Below are 24,907 nucleotides of genomic sequence, written 5' to 3' on the forward strand. Positions count from 1 at the left end.
AATATTTGGTTTTAATTTGGTTTTAGAGGGGTTTTTATTTTTATTGATATGTGTATCTGTTTTAATATGCTGTGCACCGCCCTGAGTCCTGCGGGAGAAGGGCGGTATAGAAATTAAAATAATAAATAAATAAATAAATAAATAAAATCGGCGTGGTTTGCCCTCAAGGGGAAAGGGAAGCCTTGGACCCCCTGAAAAGGCCAGGGGGGTCTGAAGAGGTAGCCAATGTCTGCTTCAACTCCCAGAATTCCTGAGCCAGCATGGGGGAACTATGGCCCCTTCATGACTCGTGGACTTCAACTCCCAGAATTCCTGAGCCAGCATGGGGGAACTATGGCCCCTTCATGACTCGTGGACTTCAACTCCCAGAATTCCTGAGCCAGCATGGGGGAACTATGGCCCCTTCATGACTGGTGGACTTCAACTCCCAGAATTCCTGAGCCAGCATGACTCACCTTGGAAACCTCTCCCTTTCCCCTCAGCATGGCTGGCTCAGGAATTCTGGGAGTTGAATCCACCAGTCATAAAAGAGCCACGGTTGCCTACCTCTGGTCTAGACCATGTCAAGGTAGAGGAAACGCAACAGACTCTTCTTCCACACCCATGAAAGATTATCTGTGCTACTCAACTCTTCTCCTCCTCCTTCTCCTCCCTCTTTTACCACTTCGGAGGTCGAGGGAACAAAATCAGAAGTACAAAGTCATAAAAAAGGGGGTCTAAACGATCTTAAGGCCTCAAATCTCAGAATCTCCACAAAAGTGAATTGAAAGGGAATTCGGTGCTTGATCTCTTGAACAGAAGCCTTGTTGACCGTGGAGCCTTTTCATAATTGCTCATCTACTTTCCAGTATTTCACTTTTTTTTAATGAGGTGTCTACATCAAGCTCTTTCATAAGGGAAAACTGGGGATAGCTAGTTTTAACCCCTCTCAGCCCTGTATGGCCTGACGCCTGAGGACGTGCAGAAGGCCTTCCCCGGGTAGGATCCAGGCGCCCAGGTTCCCACGGTGAGGAAACGAGGGCGGCAGAGGCAGGCGCCCGTCTTACCTGGCCTTTTGGGGCTGCTGCCTCCGAGGCTGGGCTGGTGCCCACCTGAAGGCCCTTTGGACCCTCGTAAAAACGGGGTCGTGCCCGAAGCCATTTGGGGGGGGGGTGCTGAGTGGTTCCATCTGTTCCTCGTCTGATGAATGTTTGGTATTTCCAGAGTTTTAATTTTGTTTATTATTGTTTTCGCTGATGTAAACTGCCAGGAGTCCATGGAGATTACATCAGTATATAAATAAATTAATTGCATAAATCTGGATGGACCTGCTTAAGATAAATTGTATGGTTTTTCTAGGAGGAGGAGGAGATGGGATCGTATTTTTATTTATTCTGTTCCATTTGGTGCCATGTGAGGCTGGGAGGCTCACAAGACACTAAATGGAAAAGAAACAATATAATAAGAACAGGCATATGACAAAAGAGGAGGAGGAGGGGACAAGGGAGAAGAAGAGAGGAAGGGAAGGAGAGGAAGAAGGAGGAGGAAGAGGAGGATAGGCAATCCTGGAACTGGGAAGGGGATCTAGTTTCTGATCACCCTTCCAAACTGTGGCCTGGAAGGTCACCAGACCTGGTGGACTTTGTGGCTTAGCTGGAGCTATTCCAGTTACGGGGCTAAGTACCGTGAAGCAGCCTTCTTGCTCTGGGTCATTCTCCACGTTCAAATTTTGGACAACCCATCTGTGGAGATTCTCGGCCATCCAGGGTCCCGCTTGTGCCAAAGGTGCTTTTTCCAAAAGGCAACCGGCCTTTCCTGTTTTTTTTTCCTTGACAACGTTTCATTTCTCATCCAAGAAGCTTCTTCACTGAAGAAGAAGTGAAGGAGTTTCTTGGACGAGAAGCGAAATGTTTTTAAGAAAAAAAATCCAAGAAAGAAGCTTTGAAAAAGCACCTCTGGGACGTTTGGGCAACGTCTTCATTATTCGGTCATTAGACCGTTAAGGACGATCCGGGGATGGATGGATGGATGGATGGTAACGTCGTTTTTGCCTGCCACGGTCAAGGAACTTCCCTCCGGTTACGGTCCTGAGAGTGCAGCTGGGGTCCCCGAAGAAGAGCCCCCCCCAATTAAGCTGCAGGGAAAGTCATAAAGACACCAGCCAAAGAGTCGTCCAGGGGAAGTTCAGCCAAGAGGTGATTTAGGATCAGCAGCGCTCAGCACATCTGGCTGTGACGGGCCTTCTAAAGAGTTTTAAGGATTCTTAAGGTTTTTAAAGAGAGATCCAGCTTAGAATTAAGGAGGGATTTCCCGACAGTGAGAACGATCGACCAGCGGAACGATTTGCCTTCAGACGTTGTGGGTGCTCCATCCCTGGAGGTTTTTTAAGAAGAGACTGGACAGTCCCTTGTCTGAATGAGATCCTTGAGCAGGGGCTGGAGCAGAAGACCTCCAGGGCCTCTTCCAACGCTGTTATTCTGTAGTTTGGCTGATACTCCTGGCGACCATGTAGATCAGGGGTAGTCAACCTTGGCTCTTTTATGACTCGTGGACTTCAACTCCCAGAATTCCTGAGCCAGCTCTAGCTGGCTCAGGAATTCTGGGAGTTGAAGTCCACGAGTCATAAAAGAGCCAAGGTTGACTACCCCTGATGTAGATGTTCACACTGGGCATTAAAGCCAAAACAGACATTTCCTGGGTGGCCACGGCAATTGGGGGTCTATCCTGGGGTTGCTTCCCAGGGCTGAGAGCAGGGGTCTGGGCCAAGGTAACCCAGCTGCCTTTGGCCCTAATGTGGGACTTGAACTCGGGGCCTCCAGCGTCCCTTGAAGCTCGTTTAGGAGGAAGAGGGTTACCCAGCCAAATAATGAACATTAGTCATCTGTTAAAGGTTGACTGGAGTTTAAATGTCAATAACGGAAAATTCATAGCTGGTTTTCAGGGAGTGGCTAAACAATTCAAGGTGGGTTTTTCAAGCGTCTCTTCCATCAACGAAGGGACCATCATGGTTAGACCTTGGGGCTGCAAGAAGCTGAATTCTTCTTCTTCTGCTCTGGCGTGTCCTGTTGACTTTTCTTACGAAGTTGCCTTGCCCGCTTGGCCTCTAGGACAGGGCTTTTCAACCTTTTCCCCCATTGTACCACTTTTAGGATATGGCAACATCCGAGGACCACCAGTCGCCTAGCAAGGGGTCAAAAACTTGATGACCCCCCCCAAAAGGAGAAAAGTGATAAAGTACAGGTAGTCCTCGACTTACAACAGTTCGCTTAGTGACTGTTCGAAGTTACAATGGCACTGAAAAAAGTGTCCCCCAAGCCACAGCCGAGCAAGACACCTGCCTGCCCGCCCGGCCGCGCTCTTCCTCCTGTCCGAGGTTTCCATTGTTGTGAGCATTTCTGTTGAGGATTGGCAGCGGGGGTGGGGTGGGGGGGATGTTTGGTTTTTATCCCCCCCCTGTCTGCTGGGTGGTTGCAGCAGGTTTTGGTCACTTCACATGACCCTGGGACACTCTGACCGTCATAAGTATGAATCGGTTGCCAAGCATCTGAATGTAAATCACAAGACCCTGGAGATGCTGCAACATTCCAGCTGATCGGTGCTTCTTCTGGGCTCAGCAGAAGAGCCAGGATCAGCGCTGAGCTCCAGCTGGATCCTGGCGCTGATCCTGGGGCTTCCGCTGAGCCCTGACAGCCCTGCAGCTTCAGCCGTCTCTCGCTCAGGCTTGTGCAGTGCTGCCACCGGTTCAGCTCATTCCCCTCCCCTGCTACCACTTTTCTAGGATGGCCGCGTACCACCTGCCAGATGCCAATGTACCACAGGTGGGACCCGTACCACTGGTTGAAAAGCCCTGCTCTAGGATGCCCACCAGGGTCTTTTAAGGCGAGGGAACTCCTGACCCGACTTTGCGTATTTCTTCAGCCTCTTGACTTGATGATGCTGGAGAATAATAATAATAATAATAATAATACTTTAATTTATACCCCGCCCTTCTCCCGAGGGACTCAGGGCGGCTTACAGGTAGGTAAAAACAGAGCTATACAATAAATATCTAAAAACCAAATTAAAATATATATTAAATAAATCATGCGGCCAGCCACTCATTTGGACAATAAAACGAGAGCCTTCCTGATGGCCTGTTTGCCAACTGGGGGGGGGGGGGACGACGGGGGGAGCAGCTCCGGGAGAAAGCGCTTCTGGCTTATCCCACTGGCTGAAACAAGATGGAGGAAGATGATGCTTCCCTTCAGCATCCAGTTCGGGAAGACCTGGGGTCCCACCTTTCGTCTCCTCTGGGTTGCTTGGTTCCAACCAGCTTTCCCCAACGTGTTCCATGGATCCCAGCTGGACCACAACTTGTGCAGTTCCTACTCAGCACAGGATGGGGAAGAAGGCTGCTTTCAACAGCTATCCCTGGTCAGATGGTTTAGGCAGCCGCCTCCGAGAGGCGAGCCTCCCTCTCCCCGGGGACCACCTTCCCTCCATGCTCCTTCTTCTCAACCGCCGTGGCTAAACTGGCCCCCTTCAAAATAATTGATATTCTCCACAAGGAGGGAAGTTCTTCACATTTTCCATTCTTTGTCCAGGGATATCATATCTGCCGGAGAGGCTCCTCTGCGGCAGCATAATTAATGGAGCAGCTTGGTTTATTTATTTTTGACAAATGGGCCTGGATCACGGTGACAGGCATGAAATTAGAAAATTCCTCCAGTGCCCCCAAATATAAATAGCTTTCGGAACTGAAAAGGATTTCACACAGCTGAAGATTTGATTGTGTCGCGGGGGGGGGGGGGAAGGAAAAGTTTTTTTCCATCGGAGACCCCCTCCCCATTTCCCTCCCATCTCCCAAATGCTTTTCTCCTTTGCAGATTGTTTGTCCGCTCACAAAACAAATACTCCGAAAGCCCAGCGAGGCTCATGGGAATAAATTTCAGGTCAAATTAGTACAGTTTCCTCGCTGTCAGGACGGGGGAATTAATGGCGTTTTGATGACACAAATTTTGAAGGGTGAACAAAAAGCGGGCGGGGAGGGGGAGCTGACTCCTTAGAAGTGGGGCGCTCCTCCCCCCCGACCGCCGTTGTCTCCGCTGTCATCCGTCTGCCAATCTCCCTGTCCATGGTGAGTTAAAAGTGCTTTTCATCCCCTCTTCTTTCCCACAGAGTTTGCCAGATCCGGGCCGGTGCCTGGGTTCCAAGGGGACACGCTGCTGCTGGCCTTCATCGACTTGAGACAAGTAGGCCTTTGTCTTGCTCCATTTTGTGCTTCTTTTAAGATGTGTGACTAAAGACCGTCAGGTCTTCGGGGAGGAAGGGAGGAAGGGAGGAGGAGGTGGTGGGGCAGGGCTGGGGCGCCAGGCCAGGGACCCCTCTTCCTATCGGCCATCCTCCCCTTCAATAGCCCTCAAGTTGGTGGCCACCGTTTCTGGGTTGGCTTTCTTGTGCCAAGGGCAGAAGGAAGCCGGCAGAAGTGGGTGGCCTGCTGAGCGCCAGGGCCGGTGACCCCGGGCGGGATGCGTTGAGTGGTGGTGGGCTCTGCCACGATGCCGGAAGGAGCCCGTTGGCCTCCTCCCTTCGGCTTCTGTCTGCCCAGGTTGCTTGGGGATAAGGCTTTGCCTCCTGTTGGCGCGGGTGAGAAAGGTGTAGGTCTGGCGGGACTGGCGTTCCTCGCGCACGCACCCTCCGGAAAGGGCCTCTTCGTGAAGGAACGCTCCACCCGTGGTTCAGGAGGGACACCTTGGCCGTTGGGGTGGGGAATAGGCAGCCTCTGCGGTTGGCAAACTCCCATGGGAGCAGCGGAGGCCTTTGTGGGGAAGGCAGGCTGTGCCAGTCTGCGTGTGGGGCGTCCCAGGCAGAGGGGCCTGGCTTATGTCACCCCTTGGCAGCGCAGATGGATCGGGCAGGAGAGAAAGCCTGAAAGAAGCCGAGATGCAATGACTGATGCCCTTTCTCATTTAAACTATCTTTGTTAATGAAAGACACCCGGCTTTGTCCCAGCTGCCACGATGATGCAGTGCCACCGGTTTCTAAGGCCGACATGGGCGTGCATGCTGAATGTGCCCCATCGGCTGTGGGGAAGGGGGGCCCAAGCCTTCCTCAACCCTCCCGGAGTGGGTCAGCTCCCTTCTCTTCCCATTCCTCCATCCCGCGCCTTCCCCTTCAGGGCCAAGGAGTTTAAGGGGGGAGGGGCTTTCAAAACCAGAGGGGCACCATCCCCAAACTTTCGCCGTGCTGGAGGGAGGGGTGGCGCTTCCTGGAAAAGCCAGATGAAGAGCCCTGCTCTTTTCATGCAATGAAGAAGCCCTACTCTGAATTTGGACGGACGCTCCAACTGAGTCCCAAAAATGGGAGTTATGGGACCCCTGAGATGAGACCCTACCTCAATGTCTGAAAGTTTCCCCAAGAGATGCTTGGCCTGCTCCAAGGGGTTCTCTGTTGTGGTCAGACCTGTCATTCTTTGTTGGACCCTTCAAGTGACATGATCATGGCCATCGTCATCGTCATCTCCATTTTACACGTACTCGGTTCCCACCAGCTCTTTTCATCAGATTTTTGTCCTAGTCTGGTGTCAGGGTTCCAGAACCTGCTTCGGTCTTTGTTGTTGTTGTTGCGAAGTCATGTCCGACCCATCGCGACCCCATGGACAACGTTCCTCCAGGCCGTCCTGTCCTCTACCATCTTCTGGAGTCCATTGAAGCTCACGCCTCCTGCTTCAGTGACTCCATCCAGCCACATCCTTCTCTGTCGCCCCCTTCTTCTATTGCCCTCCATCTTTCACAGCATTGGGCTCTTCTCCAGTGAGTCCTTCCTTCTCATTAGGTGGCCAAAGTACTTGAGTTTGAACTTCAGGATCTGGCCTTCTAAAAAGCAGTCGGGGTTGATCTCCTCTAGGACTGACCGGTTGGATTGCCTTGCAGTTCAGGGGACTCGCAGGAGTCTTCTCCAGCACCAGAGTTCAAAGGCCTCCATTCTTTGGCGCTCGGCCTTTCTTATGGTCCAACTTTCACAGCCATACATTGCAACTGGGAATGCTTCAGTCTTAACCTCCCTCAAACTTTGGTGTCCAGAATTAGGTTCAGCTTTTTTTCATGCGGTTTAACAAACCCAACATCAACACAGAATCAACGGGCGCAGTTAGTTCCCAAGACTTGGAAGCTGCTTCTTCTTCAGCAGCTGATGCCGATCAGAGGCTCGGCCGAGGTCCACCATTCCAGTGTCTTTCCTGGACAGTCCCCTCCATTTAATCGGTCGTCTACGTTGCATTTGTCTCTGTGACGTTTCCCTCTAATGTTTGTGGTCCACTTCTCTAACTTATTGAGAAGCTGTGGAGCAACCCCTTCAGCTGAAAATGGGTAGAATTTCAGAATACTTGCTCAATGTCTGCTAAAAAAGGTACTAGATTTCGTATTCGGCTACTTGATTGTTGACTGTTAAGTTGAATTAGTCACATAATTCCTGACTAATTAGTCAGGTAATTAGTCAGTGAAATTCCTACTTGAGAGGGAGTCAAAAGTGTAGTCCTTGACTTGCTCTAATGCAGGGGTAGGCAACCTTGGCTCTTTTATGACACGTGGACTTCAACTCCCAGAATTCCTGAGCCAGCCATGCTGAGGGGAAAGGGAGAGGTTTCCAAGCTGAGCCAGGCTGGCTCAGGAATTCTGGGAGTTGAAGTCCACGAGTCATAAAAGAGCCAAGGTTGCCTACCCCTGGTCTAATGAAAGGGTGCCCAACCTTGGCAACGTGAAGACTTGTGGACTTTGACTCCCACAATTCCTATAGGTGGCTGGGGATTTCTGGGAGTTGAAGTCCACAAGTCTCCACGTTGCCCAGGTTGAACCCGCCTGGTCTACTGGCTAAGGTACGGGGCTCAAAAGCTGGAGACGGCGAATTCAACTCCCACCTTAGGCATGAAAGCCAACTCTTTGTCAGCCCAGCCCACCTCCCAGAGTTGTTGCTGTGGGGAAATTAGGAGGAAGGTGTGTTGGGTATGTTTGCCACCCTGAGTTGTTTGTAAAAATATAAAAGGGAGGATACAAATAAATAAATAAATTAACTTGGGTACCAATTAGTAGAATCCTTAAGTTTAGGGCACCCTGGTCAGCCCAGGATTTTAAACGAAAACATCCCCGGTAGATGCTTAAATCTTGAAATTTAAGTTCTCCGCTCTTGAACAATGGAGAACAAGTGAAATTATTTCCATGTGTCCTTCCAGGTAACTGAGGCAGGCTATTACTGTCCCCCGGGGTCTTTATCCTTTGAAAGCTACCCCACAGATCTCAGTTCTCCAGAATATCAGGATACCGACACAGCTGGGTGTGTAAAAGATTTTTTAGGTGTGATCACCTCCGTCGGACAGGTTGTCTTCCACTCCCCATTACAAGGCAAAGATCAGACCTTTGGCAAAAATATCTAAAATTACAGAAACCTCAAGAAATTGTCTTCCTTAGCCACCAGTGGAAGACCTCTACAATGATTGATTGATTGATTGATTGGTTTTTTTATGCTGCCCATCTCCCTGTAAGGTGACTCTGGGCAACACACAAGTTATAAAACAAGCAGAAAAATAGTCAAAAGGTTAAGTTATATCATTCCTTTAGCTAGGACGGGGTAGACAACCTCGGCTCTTTTATGACTCATGGACTTCAACTCCCAGAATTCCTGAGTCAGCATAGCTGACTCAGGAATTCTGGGAGTTGAAGTCCATGAGTCATAAAAGAGCCGAGGTTGCCTACCTCTGAGAGAAACCACAGGAAAAATGTGAATTGGTAATTTTATTTTCTGTCTTTTTTTTCCACCTGTCACCTCAGGTTTTTTTTTTTTAGCATGTTCCCCCTCTTGCTGTAAAATGGGGCTGTGTTGGACCCGGGTAACAGGTCCCAGTTTGCACATAGGCTAAATATTGCAGCCCTGTGACGGCAGTTTCTGATTATTTCCACAACGGTGAGTTCTCCTGCTGGAGGACTCTCCCTGCCCACCGTTCGGTTTAGGCTCCTCCAGGGGAAATCTGGCTTCTTTCTCTCGGCCTGAGCAGGGCTGCCTTCCCTGCCTGGGGAGGGAGCTGAAATCCCCTTTAGAGCAAAGGTCTCCGGCCTTTTGGGCACCAGGGACCGGTTCGGTGGAGAGAGGTTTTTCTGCGGACCGGAGGATGCGTGCTTTTGTGTGCTGCCTGCATCCCGCGGATGGGGTTTTGCTTGTTTGTGCGGCCCGTTTGTTGGCGTGCTGCGGCCCGGTACCGGTCCACAGACCGTGGGTTGGGGACCCCTGATTTATTGGATGAAAGCATCTCTTTTGCTTCCTTCCTTCCTTCGTGGTTTGCACTGCCTCAGGATCATCCTCAGCTTTTGTGTGGTGTGCGTAGATCAGGTTTTCATTTGTGGCCTGACATTGCAAGGCAGGGCGGAGAAAGTTGACCTTGTGCTGTCCGGGCGCAGCTGGTTGTATAACCGGCCCAGGTTGGCTTTGTTGAGAAAAGTTTGGGAATGTGGTTTTTGTATTGATGATGTGGTATACAAAAAAGAGATGATAATGGTAGACAGAGAGACAGATAGATGATAGGTAGAAGAGAGGGAGAGAGAGAGAGAGACGATAGAGCCATCAGTGTTTCTCAAGCTTGACAACTTTAAGACGGGTGGATTTCAGCTCCCTGGATTCCTCAGCCAGCTGGGAATTGAAGTTCACCCGTCTTAAAGTTGTCAAGGTTAAGAAACAACACTGTAAACAGAATTGGTTAAGGATTGTATGATAAAATGGGCGCAAAATATACAAGAACCAATTTCATTGGACACATGGGAGACAATTTGGGTTAGAAATGTAAAATTTACTCAAGCCTCAAAATTTAAGGGAGAATTTTTATAAAATGTTTTATAGGTGGCATCTGGATCCTCAAAAATTGTCTTGTATGTACCCTAATTTACAACCTAAGTGTTGGAGATGTGGCAATTTAGATGCATCTTATTTTCATATTTGGTGGACATGTAGAGAAGTTAAAGCATTTTGGATTAAGATATGGTGGAATACTCAAAATATNAGGAATTCTGGGAGTTGAAGTCCACGAGTCATAAAAGAGCCAAGGTTGCCTACCCCTGGTCTAATGAAAGGGTGCCCAACCTTGGCAATGTGAAGACTTGTGGACTTCGACTCCCACAATTCCTATAGGTGGCTGGGGAATTCTGGGAGTTGAAGTCCACAAGTCTCCACGTTGCCAAGGTTGAACCCGCCTGGTCTACTGGCTAAGGTACGGGGCTCAAAAGCTGGAGACGGCGAATTCAACTCCCACCTTAGGCATGAAAGCCAACTCTTTGTCAGCCCAACCCACCTCACAGAGTTGTTGCTGTGGGGAAATTAGGAGGAGGAAGGTGTGTTGGGTATGTTTGCCACCCTGAGTTGTTTGTAAAAATATAAAAGGCAGGATACAAATGAATAAATTAACTTGGGTACCAATTAGTAGAATCCTTAAGTTTAGGGCACCCTGGTCAGCCCAGGATTTTAAACGAAAACATCCCTGGTAGATGCTTAAATCTTGAAATTTAAGTTCTCCGCTCTTGAACAATGGAGAACAAGTGAAATTATTTCCATGTGTCCTTCCAGGTAACTGAGGCAGGCTATTACTGTCCCCCGGGGTCTTTATCCTTTGAAAGCTACCCCACAGATCTCAGTTCTCCAGAATATCAGGATACCGACACAGCTGGGTGTGTCAAAGATTTTTTAGGTGTGATCACCTCCGTCGGACAGGTTGTCTTCCACTCCCCATTACAAGGCAAAGATCAGACCTTTGGCAAAAATATCTGAAATTACAGAAACCTCAAGAAATTGTCTTCCTTAGCCACCAGTGGAAGACCTCTACAATGATTGATTGATTGATTGGTTTTTTTATGCTGCCCATCTCCCTGTAAGGTGACTCTGGGCAACACACAAGTTATAAAACAAGCAGAAAAATAGTCAAAAGGTTAAGTTATATCATTCCTTTAGCTAGGACGGGGTAGACAACCTCGGCTCTTTTATGACTCATGGAATTCTGGGAGTTGAAGTCCATGAGTCATAAAAGAGCCGAGGTTGCCTACCTCTGAGAGAAACCACAGGAAAAATGTGAATTGGTAATTTTATTTTCTGTCTTTTTTTTCCACCTGTCTCCTCAGGTTTTTTTTTTTTTTTTAGCATGTTCCCCCTCTTGCTGTAAAATGGGGCTGTGTTGGACCCGGGTAACAGGCTCCAGTTTGCACATAGGCTAAATATTGCAGCCCTGTGACGGCAGTTTCTGATTATTTCCACAACGGTGAGTTCTCCTGCCGGAGGACTCTCCCTGCCCAGCGTTCGGTTTAGGCTCCTCCAGGGGAAATCTGGCTTCTTTCTCTCGGCCTGAGCAGGGCTGCCTTCCCTGCCTGGGGAGGGAGCTGAAATCCCCTTTAGAGCAAAGGTCTCCGGCCTTTTGGGCACCAGGGACCGGTTCGGTGGAGAGAGGTTTTTCTGCGGACTGGAGGATGCGTGCTTTTGTGTGCTGCCTGCATCCCGCGGATGGGGCTTTGCTTGTTTGTGCGGCCCGCTTGTTGGCATGCTGCGGCCCGGTACCGGTCCACAGACCGTGGGTTGGGGACCCCTGATTTATTGGATGAAAGCATCTCTTTTGCTTCCTTCCTTCCTGGTTTGCACCGCCTCAGGATCATCCTCAGCTTTTGGGTGGCGTGCGTAGATCAGGTTTTCATTTGTGGCCTGACGTTGCAAGGCAGGGCGGAGAAAGCTGACCTTCTGCTGTCCGGGCGCAACTGGTTTTATAACCGGCCCAGGTTGGCTTTGTTGAGAAAAGTTTGGGAATGTGGTTTTTGTATTGATGATGTGGTACACAAAAAAGAGATGATAATGGTAGACAGACAGACAGATAGATGATAGGGAGAAGAGAGGGAGAGAGAGAGAGAGAGACGATAGAGCCATCAGTGTTTCTCAAGCTTGGCAACTTTAAGACGGGTGGATTTCAGCTCCCTGGATTCCTCAGCCAGCTGGGAGTTGAAGTTCACCCGTCTTAAAGTTGTCAAGGTTAAGAAACAACACTGTAAATAGAATTGGTTAAGGATTGTATGATAAAATGGGCGCAAAATATACAAGAACCAGTTTCATTGGACACATGGGAGACAATTTGGGTTAGAAATGTAAAATTTACTCAAGCTCAAAATTTAAGGGAGAATTTTTATAAAATGTTTTATAGGTGGCATCTGGATCCTCAAAAATTGTCTTGTATGTACCCTAATTTACAACCTAAGTGTTGGAGATGTGGCAAAAATCTACGTAGAATAAAAGTATAAACCACCTGTACATCTCTTCAATTTCGTAAAACCTAATTCTATACCACCTTATGAGTTTTATATTTTAAGAAAAAGATAAAGTTTAAGCCGCAGATATTTTTGTTGGGTATTATGGAAGATTTGGATGCGAAAGAAATGGAATTGATGTTGAACTTTATAACTGCTGCAAGACTATTAGTAGCTCAGTATTGGAAAACAGAATGTTTACCTACTATAGAAGAATGGTCATTTAAAGTCTCGAATTTAGCAGAAATGGCCAAGATTTCCGCTTATGTGAAGGATCACTCACAAGAAAGATATATTTTGGTTTGGAGAAGATGGATAGATTATATTGAGTGTAAATATGGGACTAAAAAATATCATTTGGTTTTTGAGTAATTTAGTATTATTTTTAATTATTAAAGTGTTGTTATTATTATTGTTTTTAATAATTGTACTGTTTAAAAGAGAGTTAAAGGGAGGTTACAGATATGTTATTTTAATAGTTGATTAATGTTAAGTAGAGTATGATTATGTTATTGTTAACCCTGTGATTGGCACTGGGAAGTGAGGGGGGAGGAAGGGTGGGAAGGGGAAGGGGGGGATTTATATTGTAAAATTTTATAAAATTTTCAATTAAAAAAGAAAAAAGAAACACTGAGACAGACAGGCAGACAGAGAACCTACTTTTTCTATAAAATTTCTATCTGAGAACCTTCTTTTGAAGATTGGGACGCTTGCCCTCCTTCCCTAATTGGAGATGTCACTCATCCTTCCATGGAGATGAGTTGGAGGTGTTGCTGGGCCCTGGCGAGATTCCCACGCTGGCCCAGAAGGCAGCCTGTCTCCCTTCGGATCAGCTTCCTGGCTTGACCGCTCGGACCTCCGAGCTGGAATCCTCTTCCCAATGGCCCAGGGAAGTCCTCCCCCCCCCCCGAGAACAGGGGCCCTAAACCATTGAGCAGTTCTGCTTTTTCTGCAACCGGCATGTATTTATGACCATTGCAGTGTGTGTGTGTGTGTGTGTGTGTGTGTGTGGGGTTCACGTGATCCCCTTTTGCGACCTGACAATTTTCAGTCAAATCAATTTATTACAGCCAAAGGCCACCCATAATGGATTGACCTTTTGACAAGCAAAGTCAGTGGGGGAAGCTGGATCCACTTAGCGTCTGTGCGACTAACTCAAACAACCGCAGTGATTCATTTTACAACTGTGTTCGTACCTAACAACGGCGGCGTTTCCCTTAGCAAAAAAGATGGTAAAATGGAGCAGAACTCGCTTAGCCACCGACTCGTTTTGCAACCGAATTGCGGTTGTAAGTCAAGGACTGCCTGTGTGATCGTTTCACAAATTCCGACCCCTCCCGCCCCGCCTAAGTGTCTCCCCACCTTCCCTTCTTCCTGACCAGCTTTCCCCCCCCCCCAGAGCAGGAGGGCAGGTGCTGCAGCTGCTGGGGAGAAGGCAGGCAGCCGAGACCCAGCGGAAGCCTCCCCGCCCGGCAGCTGGATTTATCCTCTCAGCGGTGACTTTTCCCGGCTTCTGTGGAATTAAGCCGGCCTTAATTCCGCTTTTGAAGAGGCAGCCGTTTTGTTGCCATCAATTAACTGTCAAGTCTAGTCAGTTAACCAGATTCCTGGAGAGATTTCCCCCTTCGGAAAAAGCACGGCTGTGCCGAGGAACCACTGGGGAGGGGCGGGGTGGGTTTCCCCCCAGAAAATCCCAGTGAAAATCACAGGGGTGGAACGACTCAAGCTTTGTCATAGGAAGATAGAAAACTCACCACAGAAAAAGACCTCGTGGCCCCTCAAGTCTGCCCTTTGATCTTGTTTCTTTCTTGTTTTCGTTTTAAATAAGTAATCATTTTTTAATTATGGTTTTTTTATATATTGTTCATTTAATTTTTAATTAAATGGAACGTGTGTTTATACTCAAGCACGAGCCCTGGTGGCGCAGTGGTGAGAATGCAGCATTGCAGGCTGACTCTGCCCACTGCCAACAGTTCGATCCTGACCGGCTCAAGGTTGACTCAGCCTTCCGTCCGCCCGAGGCCAGTAAAATGAGGATCCAGATGGTTGGGGGGCAATAGGCTGAGTCTGTAAACCGCTTAGAGCAGACATGTCAAGCTCGTGACGTCGCGCAATGTATGGGAGCTTTTTCCCCATTGCCGGCAGTGGGGTGGGCGCGGTTCTTGGTGACGCGTCCGGCCCGTGGGACGGCAGTTTGACACCCCTGGCTTAGAGAGAACCTCCAGTGGTGGAGCACCCACAACTTCTGGAGGGAAGCCCTCCCACTGATTAATTGTTCTCGCTGTCAGGAAATTTCCTCCTGAGTTCCAGGTTGCTTCTCTCCTTGATTGGTTTCCATCCCTTGCTTCTTGTCCTGCCTTCTTCAGGCGCTTTGCCCCTCTTTGGGGCAGCCCCTCAAATACTGGAAGTTTGCTCTCACGTCACCCCTGGTCCTTCTTCTCTTCCTCTCCAATTCCAGATGCCTTCCCTCCAGAAGGCGAGGCAGCACCTTTCTGCTCTGGATGACTGGGGCCATGTTCTAGAAACCCACAGGGGAAGACAGGTTGGACGGCAGCCCTGAGAGCTGTTGTGGCAGTCTAGAATTTCCTATTCTTGGGTCTGTCTCCACTTGAGGTGGTGTCATCGTGGAGACGCCGGTGATTGAATCTGGCAGCCTCTCTGCAGATCGTCAGCCAGGGCCTTCTGCGATCAGCGTTACCTTTCTCTTGGCAGCTGATACACCCGAAGGAATGGGACGCCATTGCCAGGCGCTCCTCGCTGCCAGCTACCTAGTTTCACCCGTTTGGTGCCCTCCAAATGTCTGGAGGTCCCTCAGTCAGCATCTTTCGGAGAGAGGAGAGATGGGCCGAATTGGGGGGTGGGGAGGCAGTTGGGGGCAGGAGAAGAAGGCTCAGCTTCAAATGCATTTCAAGTCACTGTTTTGGAAAGGGATCTGCAGAGATCGTGGCTGTAAAACTATTTTAGTGGCACTGGAACCGGCCAAGGTTATGATTGATGAGACCTCCTTTCCCTACGCGGGAGAAGCCGGTCCAGTCGCCGCCGTCTCAAGAAGCGAGTCTGTTTTACAGTTTCAGCTGTTTTGAAGTTTTATTTGTAGGGACACGGCTCAGCGGCCGGGGACGGAATGTGCTTTTCCGCCAGATGTTTTGCCCAGGTGGCCCTTTTTCCCCGGTCTTCCCCCAGCAGGGGGTGCTGTGGGAACGAGAACAGGGTGAGAGGAGGGGGGTGCCCAGGACTCCTGTTCTGTCCGTCTGTCTGTCCAACTTGGCCTCGTAGCCAGAGGGTCTCCGGTTGTGGGCCTGAAAAATTACCTGTCCCCCCCCTCCTAATTCCAGACGCACATTTTGAATTAAAACCGCCAGTCTGGTTCTTTCCCAGAATTGCATGCGTGGCACAATCAGGTCTGCTGCCCGGGGTCAGGTTGGACCCTTCCCAAGGGCTCAGTGGCCCCCATCGAGGAGGCCGGGGTCTCTCCGCTGAGCCCAGAAGCCCAGGGTGACAACGAGGGGGTGGCTGCAACCACAGGGCCACATCTCCCCGTGGCACATTTTCGGTCCCGGCAGTAGAAAATATATATGGGCAGTCCTCGGCTTACAACAGTTCGTTTAGTGACTGTAGCGCGACAGCACTGAAAAAAGGAACTGAGGACCATTTTTCACACTTAACAACTCTTGGCAGCGTCCCTGTGGTCACGTGACCAAAGTTTGGCTGCTTGGCAGCTGGCATGGATTTACACTGGTCGCCATGTCCCTGACTCATATTTATGACCGTCGCAGTATCCCTGACTCGTGTTTATGACGATCGCAGGGGATCACGTGGCCCCCTTTTGCGACCTTCTGACAAGCGAAGTCAACGGGGGAGCCAGGATCCCTTAAGAACACTGCTTCTCACTGATCAACCGATCAAGCGATCCCCTTAACGGTTGTAGCAAGAAAGGTCGTAAACGGGGGCAAAACTCACTTAACAGCTGTCTTGCTTAGCCGTGGAAATTTGGGGCTCCTCTCTGGTCGTAGGTCGAGGACTGCCTCTAGGTGAAAAGCCTTCCCTGCCCTGCAGGGCCAGAGATCCACCTTGCAGGCTACAGCTCAAAACCACCCACCCATCCGTAATAAAACATTTAAGCAGCAGCACCTAAAAAACCGGCCTCTCCACGTGTCCCTTCTTCTTCTTTTGCCTGATACGAGGCCCGTTCGATGCCTGAATTTGTCTCCAGGCCAGGAGGTCACTCCCCCCCTACCCCCCCCCCCAGGGCTGGCGACAAGGACCCCCAGCTCTTTTCCTGCCACTAGTGTTGCGAATTGCCCAGAGTCACTTTGGTGAGATGGAGGGGGGTAGAAATTGAATAAATCAATACAATAAATGATATTCCTGCTGATGGCTGTTTCCACCAGGGACCCTGGGCGGCCTCCTCCGGCTTGGGGCTCCCCCAGGCTCGCAGGGTGGGGCGTCACCACCTCCTGAGGGTCCCGGCACTCTCAGCCAGGAGATATTTCTCAAAGGAGCTTTTTCCAAAAGGCAACTGGACTTCCTTGGCTTTTGTTTTCCTTTGAAAATGTTTTGCTTCTCATTCAAGAAGCTTCTTCAGTTCTTCATTATTCAGTGGCTTAGCTGCCTCTTTAGCACTGAGGAATCTTTGTCCAGTTGCCTTTTGGAAAAAGAAACACCTTTGGGACATCATCCGTGACCTGGATGACGGAGTATCTCCGTGGAAAAAGGTCTGTGCTGAGCTAGTCCTACCTCCATCCCCTTTGGCTCCGCCAGGACCAGTCTGGCTCCCCGGAGGGGCCTTGGTGGTTGGTCTGTCTGTCTGTCTGTCTGTCTGTCTGTCTGTCTGTCTGTCTGTCTGTCTGTCTGTCTGTCTTTGCGTGTGCCTTGTGGCCCCAAAGCCTCTCGGCTCCCCGCAGAGACCGGGGCTTCTGCATCCAGCCCCTCTGGGATCCTCTTACATTCCTCGGACCTGCTGCTGATTTAAAGGCTGCCTTTGGCCCCAGGGAGGGAACAAGAGACAAAAGGGGAGTAATTGGATAATAAATGCAAGGGGACTTGTTAAGAAGAATGTAACATGCTTTTGTCTCTTCGGCGGGGTTTAATGCAAGACACAAGCGAAAGGTCCTCGGGCAAGAAAATAAACGCAGAGAAATGAAGTAAAGCTGAAAGCGAAAAGCACGAGCCGCCCTCTTGGAAGGAGAAGCCTCCGCATTCCGGTCCCCGGAGCCCTCTTAGATCAAGGGCGTCCAGCCTTTATAACTCAACTCCCAGGTCCCGTCCAGTGGTGGGTCCCAGCCTGGGACTCACCCGGGAGGGGGGAGGGGGGGTCCCAGTTGGGCTGAGGCCATAACCGAGGAAGGGAAGGCGAGGCTGTCCGGCTGTCCGAACTGACCTTCCCAGGGGAGCCAAGCCTGGTCCTGGCAGAGCCAAAGGGGACGGGGAGGGGGCTGCCTCGTCTTTCCTGGCCGAGGGTGCTGGAAAGCTCAGGAGGGGGAGGGTGCCCCGCCCGGCAGTCAGAGGCCAGCCAGGAGACGATGGAAGGGAGGAAGCCACGTCGAGATTCCCGGAGCAGCAAGGATTCCTTTGGGTAGTAACTCTGAGCTGGTAGGAGATGCCGAGGTGCCAGGAGAAGGGCTGGGTCCCTCTCCTAGCTTGTGCTAACTCTGCACCGATAGTCCTGGACTTAACACCACTTGGGGGCACAGAAGAAAGGCTGCCCAGCTCCCCTCCGGGCAGTTAGCCCCCCCCTCGCCTCCCCGGGAAACAAGTCCGGGCAGAAGAGATCCCTTCCTGGAACGAGAATTTCTACCTGAACGTACCTCGGAGGGTTAGGATGAGCGCCAGCCCTCCCCACCCCCACCCCGTGCCAGGCTGCCAAATTGGACCGGTTCCCTTGTGTTGATCAGACTAATGCAAAGGGATTTCCTTCACACACACACACACACACACCGCCTGGGCGGATCTCCTGGAAAGCCTAGAAAGGAAATGGGGAGCAGATCAGCACCTGTCTGGGAAGGACTCACCTGCTGGTGCTGCCAGGCTGCTCTGGAGCCGAGAGGCTGGAAGTCCTCAGGGCCGCCGTGCTTTACCGGTGGGGCTGAACTGGGTGAACAGCAGCCAGCCTGGCATACACACACGTGTGTGTGTGTGTGTGTGTGTGTGTGTGTGTATTCTCCAGCAGTGTGGATGGGTGGGACCCGAGGCCCACAGGTGTGGGCCAGAGAGACTTTGGGAGGATCAAGGACACTGCCTTGGGGGAAGGGGGAAGAGCAATCGGCCTTTGGTCCCCCTCCCCAGAAGCCCACAGCCCCCACAGAGAAGGCCTAAGAAGATTCACCCCCCCCCCCCCGTGCTAAGCGAGTCATTTGTTAAGTGAGTTTTGTCCCATTTCATGACCTTTCTTGCCACAGGTGTTGTGAATCACTGCAGTTGTTAAGTTAATGACAAGGTTGTTAAGTGAATCCGGCTTCCCCCTTGACTTTGCTTGTCAGAAGGTCATAAAAGAGGATCACGTGACCCCAAGACACTGCGACTGTTGTAAGTATGNATTTAGATGCATCTTATTTTCATATTTGGTGGACATGTAGAGAAGTTAAAGCATTTTGGATTAAGATATGGTGGAATACTCAAAATATTTTTAAGAAAAAGATAAAGTTTAAGCCGCAGATATTTTTGTTGGGTATTATGGAAGATTTGGATGCGAAAGAAATGGAATTGATGTTGAACTTTATAACTGCTGCAAGACTGTTAGTAGCTCAGTATTGGAAAACAGAATGTTTACCTACTATAGAAGAATGGTCATTTAAAGTCTCGAATTTAGCAGAAATGGCCAAGATTTCCGCTTATGTGAAGGATCACTCACAAGAAAGATATATTTTGGTTTGGAGAAGATGGATAGATTATATTGAGCGTAAATATGGGACTAAAAAATATCATTTGGTTTTTGAGTAATTTAGTATTATTTTTAATTATTAAAGTGTTGTTATTATTATTGTTTTTAATAATTGTACTGTTTAAAAGAGAGTTAAAGGAGGTTACAGATATGTTATTTTAATAGTTGATTAATGTTAAGTAGAGTTATGATTATGTTATTGTTAACCCTGTGATTGGCACTAGGAAGTGAGGGGGGAGGGAGGGGGGGTGGAAGGGTGGGAAGGGGAAGGGGGGGATTTATATTGTAAAATTTTATAAAATTTTCAATTAAAAAAGAAAAAAGAAACACTGAGACAGACAGGCAGACAGAGAACCTACTTTTTCTATAAAATTTCTATCTGAGAACCTTCTTTTGAAGATTGGGACGCTTGCCCTCCTTCCCTAATTGGAGACGTCACTCATCCTTCCATGGAGATGAGTTGGAGGTGTTGCTGGGCCCTGGCAAGATTCCCACGCTGGCCCAGAAGGCAGCCTGTCTCCCTTTGGATCAGCTTCCTGGCTTGACCGCTCGGACCTCCGAGCTGGAATCCTCTTCCCAATGGCCCAGGGAAGTCCTCTCCCCCCCCCCCCCCCGAGAACAGGGTCCCTAAACCATTGAGCAGTTCTGCTTTTTCTGCAACCGGCATGTATTTATGACCATCGCAGTGTGTGTGTGTGTGTGTGTGTGTGTGTGTGTGGTCACGTGATCCCCTTTTGCGACCTTCTGACAATCAATTTTCAGTCAAATCAATTTATTACAGCCAAAGGCCACTCATAATGGATTGACCTTCTGACAAGCAAAGTCAGTGGGGGAAGCTGGATCCACTTAGCGTCTGTGCGACTAACTCAACAACCGCACCGATTCATTTTACAACTGTGTTCGTACCTAACAACGGCGGCGTTTCCCTTAGCAAAAAAGACGGTAAAATGGAGCAGAACTCGCTTAGCCACCGACTCGTTTTGCAACCGAATTGCGGTTGTAAGTCAAGGACTGCCTGTGTGATCGTTTCACAAATTTCGACCCCTCCCGCCCCGCCTAAGTGTCTCCCCACCTTCCCTTCTTCCTGACCAGCTTCCCCCCCCCCCCCAGAGCAGGAGGGCAGGTGCTGCAGCTGCTGGGGAGAAGGCAGGCAGCCGAGATCCGTGGCCCCAGCGGAAGCCTCCCCGCCCGGCAGCTGGATTTACCCTCTCAGCGGTGACTTTTCCCGGCTTCTGTGGAATTAAGCCGGCCTTAATTCCGCTTTTGAAGAGGCAGCCGTTTTGTTGCCATCAATTAACTGTCAAGTCTACTCAGTTAACCAGATTCCTGGAGAGCTTTCCCCCTTTGGAAAAAGCACGGCTGTGCCAAGGGATAACTGGGGAGGGGTGGGGTGGGTTTCCCCCCAGAAAATCGCAGTGAAAATCACAGGGGTGGAACGACTCAAGCTTTGTCTTAGGGAGATAGAAAACTGACCACAGAAAAAGACCTCGTGGGCCCTCAAGTCTGCCCTTTGAGCTTGTTTCTTTCTTGTTTTCGTTTTAAATAAGTAATCATTTTTTAATTATGGTTTTTTTATATATTGTTCATTTAATTTTTAATTAAATGGAACATGTGTTTATACTCAAGCACGAGCCCTGGTGGCGCAGTGGTGAGAATGCAGCATTGCAGGCTGACTCTGCCCACTGCCAGCAGTTCGATCCTAACCGGCTCAAGGTTGACTCAGCCTTCCGTCCGCCTGAGGTCAGTAAAATGAGGATCCAGATGGTTGGGGGGGGCAATAGGCTGAGTCTGTAAACCGCTTAGAGCAGACATGTCAAGCTCGCGACGTCGCGCAATGTATCGGAGCTTTTTCCCCATTGCCGGCAATGGGGTGGGCGCGGTTTCTTGGTGACGCGTCCGGCCCGCAGACCGGCAGTTTGACACCCCTGGCTTAGAGAGAACCTCCAGTGATGGAGCACCCACAACTTCTGGAGGGAAGCCCTTCCACTGATTAATTGTTCTTGGTGTCAGGAAATTTCCTTCTGAGTTCCAAGTTGCTTCTCTCCTTGATTAGCCTCCATCCGTTGCTTCTTGTCCTGCCTTCTTCAGGTGCTTTGCCCCTCTTCTTCTTTGGGGCAGCCCCTCAAATACTGGAAGTTTGCTCTCACGTCACCCCTGGTCCTTCTTCTCTTCCTCTCCAATTCCAGATGCCTTCCCTCCAGAAGGCGAGGCAGGACCTTTCTGCTCTGGATGACTGGGGCCATGTTCTAGAAACCCACAGGGGAAGACAGGTTGGACGGCAGCCCTGAGAGCTGTTGTGGCAGTCTAGAATTTCCTATTCTTGGGTCTGTCTCCACTTGAGGCGGTGTCATCGTGGAGACGCCGGTGATTGAATCTGGCAGCCTCTCTCCAGATCGTCAGCCAGGGCCTTCTGCGATCAGCGTTACCTTTCTCTTGGCAGCTGATGCACCCGAAGGAATGGGACGCCATCGCCAGGCGCTCCTCGCTGCCAGCTACCTAGTTTCACCCGTTTGGTGCCCTCCAAATGTCTGGAGGTCCCTCAGTCAGCATCTTTCGGAGAGAGGAGAGATGGGCCGAATTGGGGGGGGGGGAGGCAGTTGGGGGCAGGAGAAGAAGGCTCAGCTTCAAATGCATTTCAAGTCACTGTTTTGGAAAGGGATCTGCAGAGATCGTGGCTGTAAAACTATTTTAGTGGCACTGGAACCGGCCAAGGTTATGATTGATGAGACCTCCTTTCCCTACGCGGGAGAAGCCGGTCCAGTCGTCGCCGTCTCAAGAAGCGAGTCTGTTTTACAGTTTCAGCTGTTTTGAAGTTTTATTTGTAGGGACACGGCTCAGCGGCCGGGGACGGAATGTGCTTTTCCGCCAGATGTTTTGCCCAGGTGGCCCTTTTTCCCCGGTCTTCCCCCAGCAGGGGGTGCTGTGGGAACGAGAACAGGGTGAGAGGAGGGGGGTGCCCAGGACTCTCTTTCTGTCCGTCTGTCTGTCCAACTTGGCCTCGCAGCCAGAGGGTCTCCGGTTGTGGGCCTGAAAAATTACCTGTCCCCCCCCTCCTAATTCCAGGCGCACATTTTGAATTAAAACCGCCAGTCTGGTTCTTTCCCAGAATTGCATGGCACAATCAGGTCTGCTGCCCGGGGTCAGGTTGGACCCTTCCCAAGGGCTCAGTGGCCCCCATCGAGGAGGCCGGGGTCTCTCCGCTGAGCCCAGGAAGCCCAGGGTGACAACGAGGGGGTGGCTGCAACCACAGGGCCACATCTCCCCGTGGCACATTTTCGGTCCCGGCAGTAGAAAATATATATGGGCAGTCCTCGGCTTACAACAGTTCGTTTAGTGACTGTAGCGCGACAGCACTGAAAAAAGGAACTGAGGACCATTTTTCACACTTAACAACTCTTGGCAGTGTCCCTGTGGTCACGTGACCAAAGTTTGGCTGCTTGGCAGCTGGCATGGATTTACACTGGTCGCCATGTCCCTGACTCATATTTATGACCGTCGCAGTATCCCTGACTCGTGTTTATGACGATCGCAGGGGATCACGTGGCCCCCTTTTGCGACCTTCTGACAAGCGAAGTCAACGGGGGAGCCAGGATCCCTTAAGAACACTGCTTCTCACTGATCAACCGATCAAGCGATCCCCTTAACGGTTGTAGCAAGAAAGGTCGTAAACGGGGGCAAAACTCACTTAACAGCTGTCTTGCTTAGCCGTGGAAATTTGGGGATCCTCTCTGGTCATAGGTCGAGGACTGCCTCTAGGTGAAAAGCCTTCCCTGCCCTGCAGGGCCAGAGATCCACCTTGCAGGCTACAGCTCAAAACCACCCACCCATCCGTAATAAAACATTTAAGCAGCAGCACCTAAAAAACGGCCTCTCCACGTGTCCCTTCTTCTTCTTTTGCCTGATACGAGGCCTGTCTGACGCCTGAATTTGCCTCCAGGGCAGGAGGTCACTCCCCCCCCTGCCTCCCCCCCCCAGGGCTGGCGACAAGGACCCCCAGCTCTTTTCCTGCCACTAGTGTTGTTAATTGCCCAGAATCACTTTGGTGAGATGGAGGGGGGTAGAAACTGAATAAATCAATACAATAAATAATATTCCTGCTGATGGCTGTTTCCACCAGGGACCCTGGGCGGCCTCCTCCGGCTTGGGGCTCCCCCAGGCTTGCAGGGTGGGGCGTCACCACCTCCTGAGGGTCCCGGCACTCTCAGCCGGGAGAGATTTCTCAAAGGAGCTTTTCCCAAAAGGCAACTGGACTTCCTTGGCTTTTGTTTCCCTTTGAAAATGTTTCGCTTCTCATCCAAGAAGCTTCTTCAGTTCTTCATTATTCAGTGGCTTAGCTGCCTGTTTAGCACTGAGGAATTTTTGTCCAGTTGCCTTTTGGAAAAAGAAGCACCTTTGGGAGTATCTCCGTGGAAAAAGGTCTGTGCTGAGCTAGTCCTACCTCCATCCCCTTTGGCTCCGCCAGGACCAGTCTTGGCTCCCCGGAGGGGCCTTGGTGCTCTGTCTGTCTGTCTTTGCGTGTGCCCTGTGGCCCCAAAGCCTCTCGGCTCCCCGCAGAGACCGGGGCTTCTGCATCCAGCCCCTCTGGGATCCTCTTACATTCCTCGGACCTGCTGCTGATTTAAAGGCTGCCTTTGGCCCCAGGGAGGGAACAAGAGACAAAAGGGGAGTAATTGGATAATAAATGCAAGGGGACTTGTTAAGAAGAATGTAACATGCTTTTGTCTCTTCGGTGGGGTTTAATGCAAGACACAAGCGAAAGGTCCTCGGGCAAGTAAATAAACGCAGAGAAATGAAGTAAAGCTGAAAGCGAAAAGCACGAGCCGCCCTCTTGGAAGGAGAAGATGCCGCATTCCGGTCCCCGGAGCCCTCTTAGATCAAGGGCGTCCAGCCTTTATAACTCAACTCCCAGGTCCCATCCAGTGGTGGGTCCCAGCCTGGGACTCACCCGGGAGGGGGGGGCTCCCAGTTGGGCTGAGGCCATAACCGAGGAAGGGAAGGCGAGACTGTCCGGCTTTCCGAACTGACCTTCCCAGGGGAGCCAAGCCTGGTCCTGGCAGAGCCAAAGGGGACGGGGAGGGGGCTGCCTCGTCTTTCCTGGCCGAGGGTGCTGGAAAGCAGAGGAGGGGTAGGGCGCCCCGCCCGGCAGTCAGAGGCCAGCCAGGAGACGATGGAAGGGAGGAAGCCACGTCGAGATTCCCGGAGCAGCAAGGATTCCTTTGGGTAGTAACTCTGAGCTAGTAGGAGATGCCGAGGTGCCAGGAGAAGGGCTGGGTCCCTCTCTTAGCTTGTGCTAACTCTGCACCGATAGTCCTGGACTTAACACCACTTGGGGGGCACAGAAGAAAGGCTGCCCAGCTCGCCTCCGGGCACTTAGCCCCCCTCCCCTCCCCTCCCCGGGAAACAAGTCGAGATCCCTTCCTGGAACAAGAATGTCTACCTGAACGTACCTTGGAGGGTTAGGATGAGTGCCAGCCCCCCCCCCACCCCGTGCCAGGCTGCCAAATTGGACCGGTTCCCTTGTGTTGATCAGACTAATGCAAAGGGATTTCCTTCACACACACACAACGCCTGGGCGGATCTCCTGGAAAGCCTAGAAAGGAAATGGGGAGCAGATCAGCACCTGTCTGGGAAGGACTCACCTGCTGGTGCTGCCAGGCTGCTCTGGAGCCGAGAGGCTGGAAGTCCTCAGGGCCCCCCGTGCTTTACTGGTGGGGCTGAACTGGGTGAACAGCAGCCAGCCTGGCACACACGTGTG

The 24,907-nt window shown here is 50.7% G+C and overlaps 1 protein-coding gene across 4 annotated transcripts in view; it reads left to right on the forward strand.

The window, feature by feature from the left end:
* Positions 1–24,907, forward strand: part of EXOC6B (exocyst complex component 6B) — a 145,799-nt gene that overhangs the window by 87,910 nt on the left and 32,982 nt on the right. For all 4 annotated transcript variants that reach the window (XM_029286318.1, XM_029286319.1, XM_029286321.1 and 1 more), the window contains one exon: positions 5,137–5,210. In XM_029286318.1, coding sequence (XP_029142151.1) covers positions 5,137–5,210 — 74 coding nt within the window. The remainder of the gene's footprint in view (positions 1–5,136; positions 5,211–24,907) is intronic.

The sequence above is a fragment of the Protobothrops mucrosquamatus genome, unplaced genomic scaffold (assembly GCF_001527695.2).
Source record: "Protobothrops mucrosquamatus isolate PMUCROS unplaced genomic scaffold, P.Mucros_1.0 scaffold3313, whole genome shotgun sequence".
In the NCBI taxonomy this organism is placed as follows: Eukaryota; Metazoa; Chordata; class Lepidosauria; order Squamata; family Viperidae; genus Protobothrops; species Protobothrops mucrosquamatus.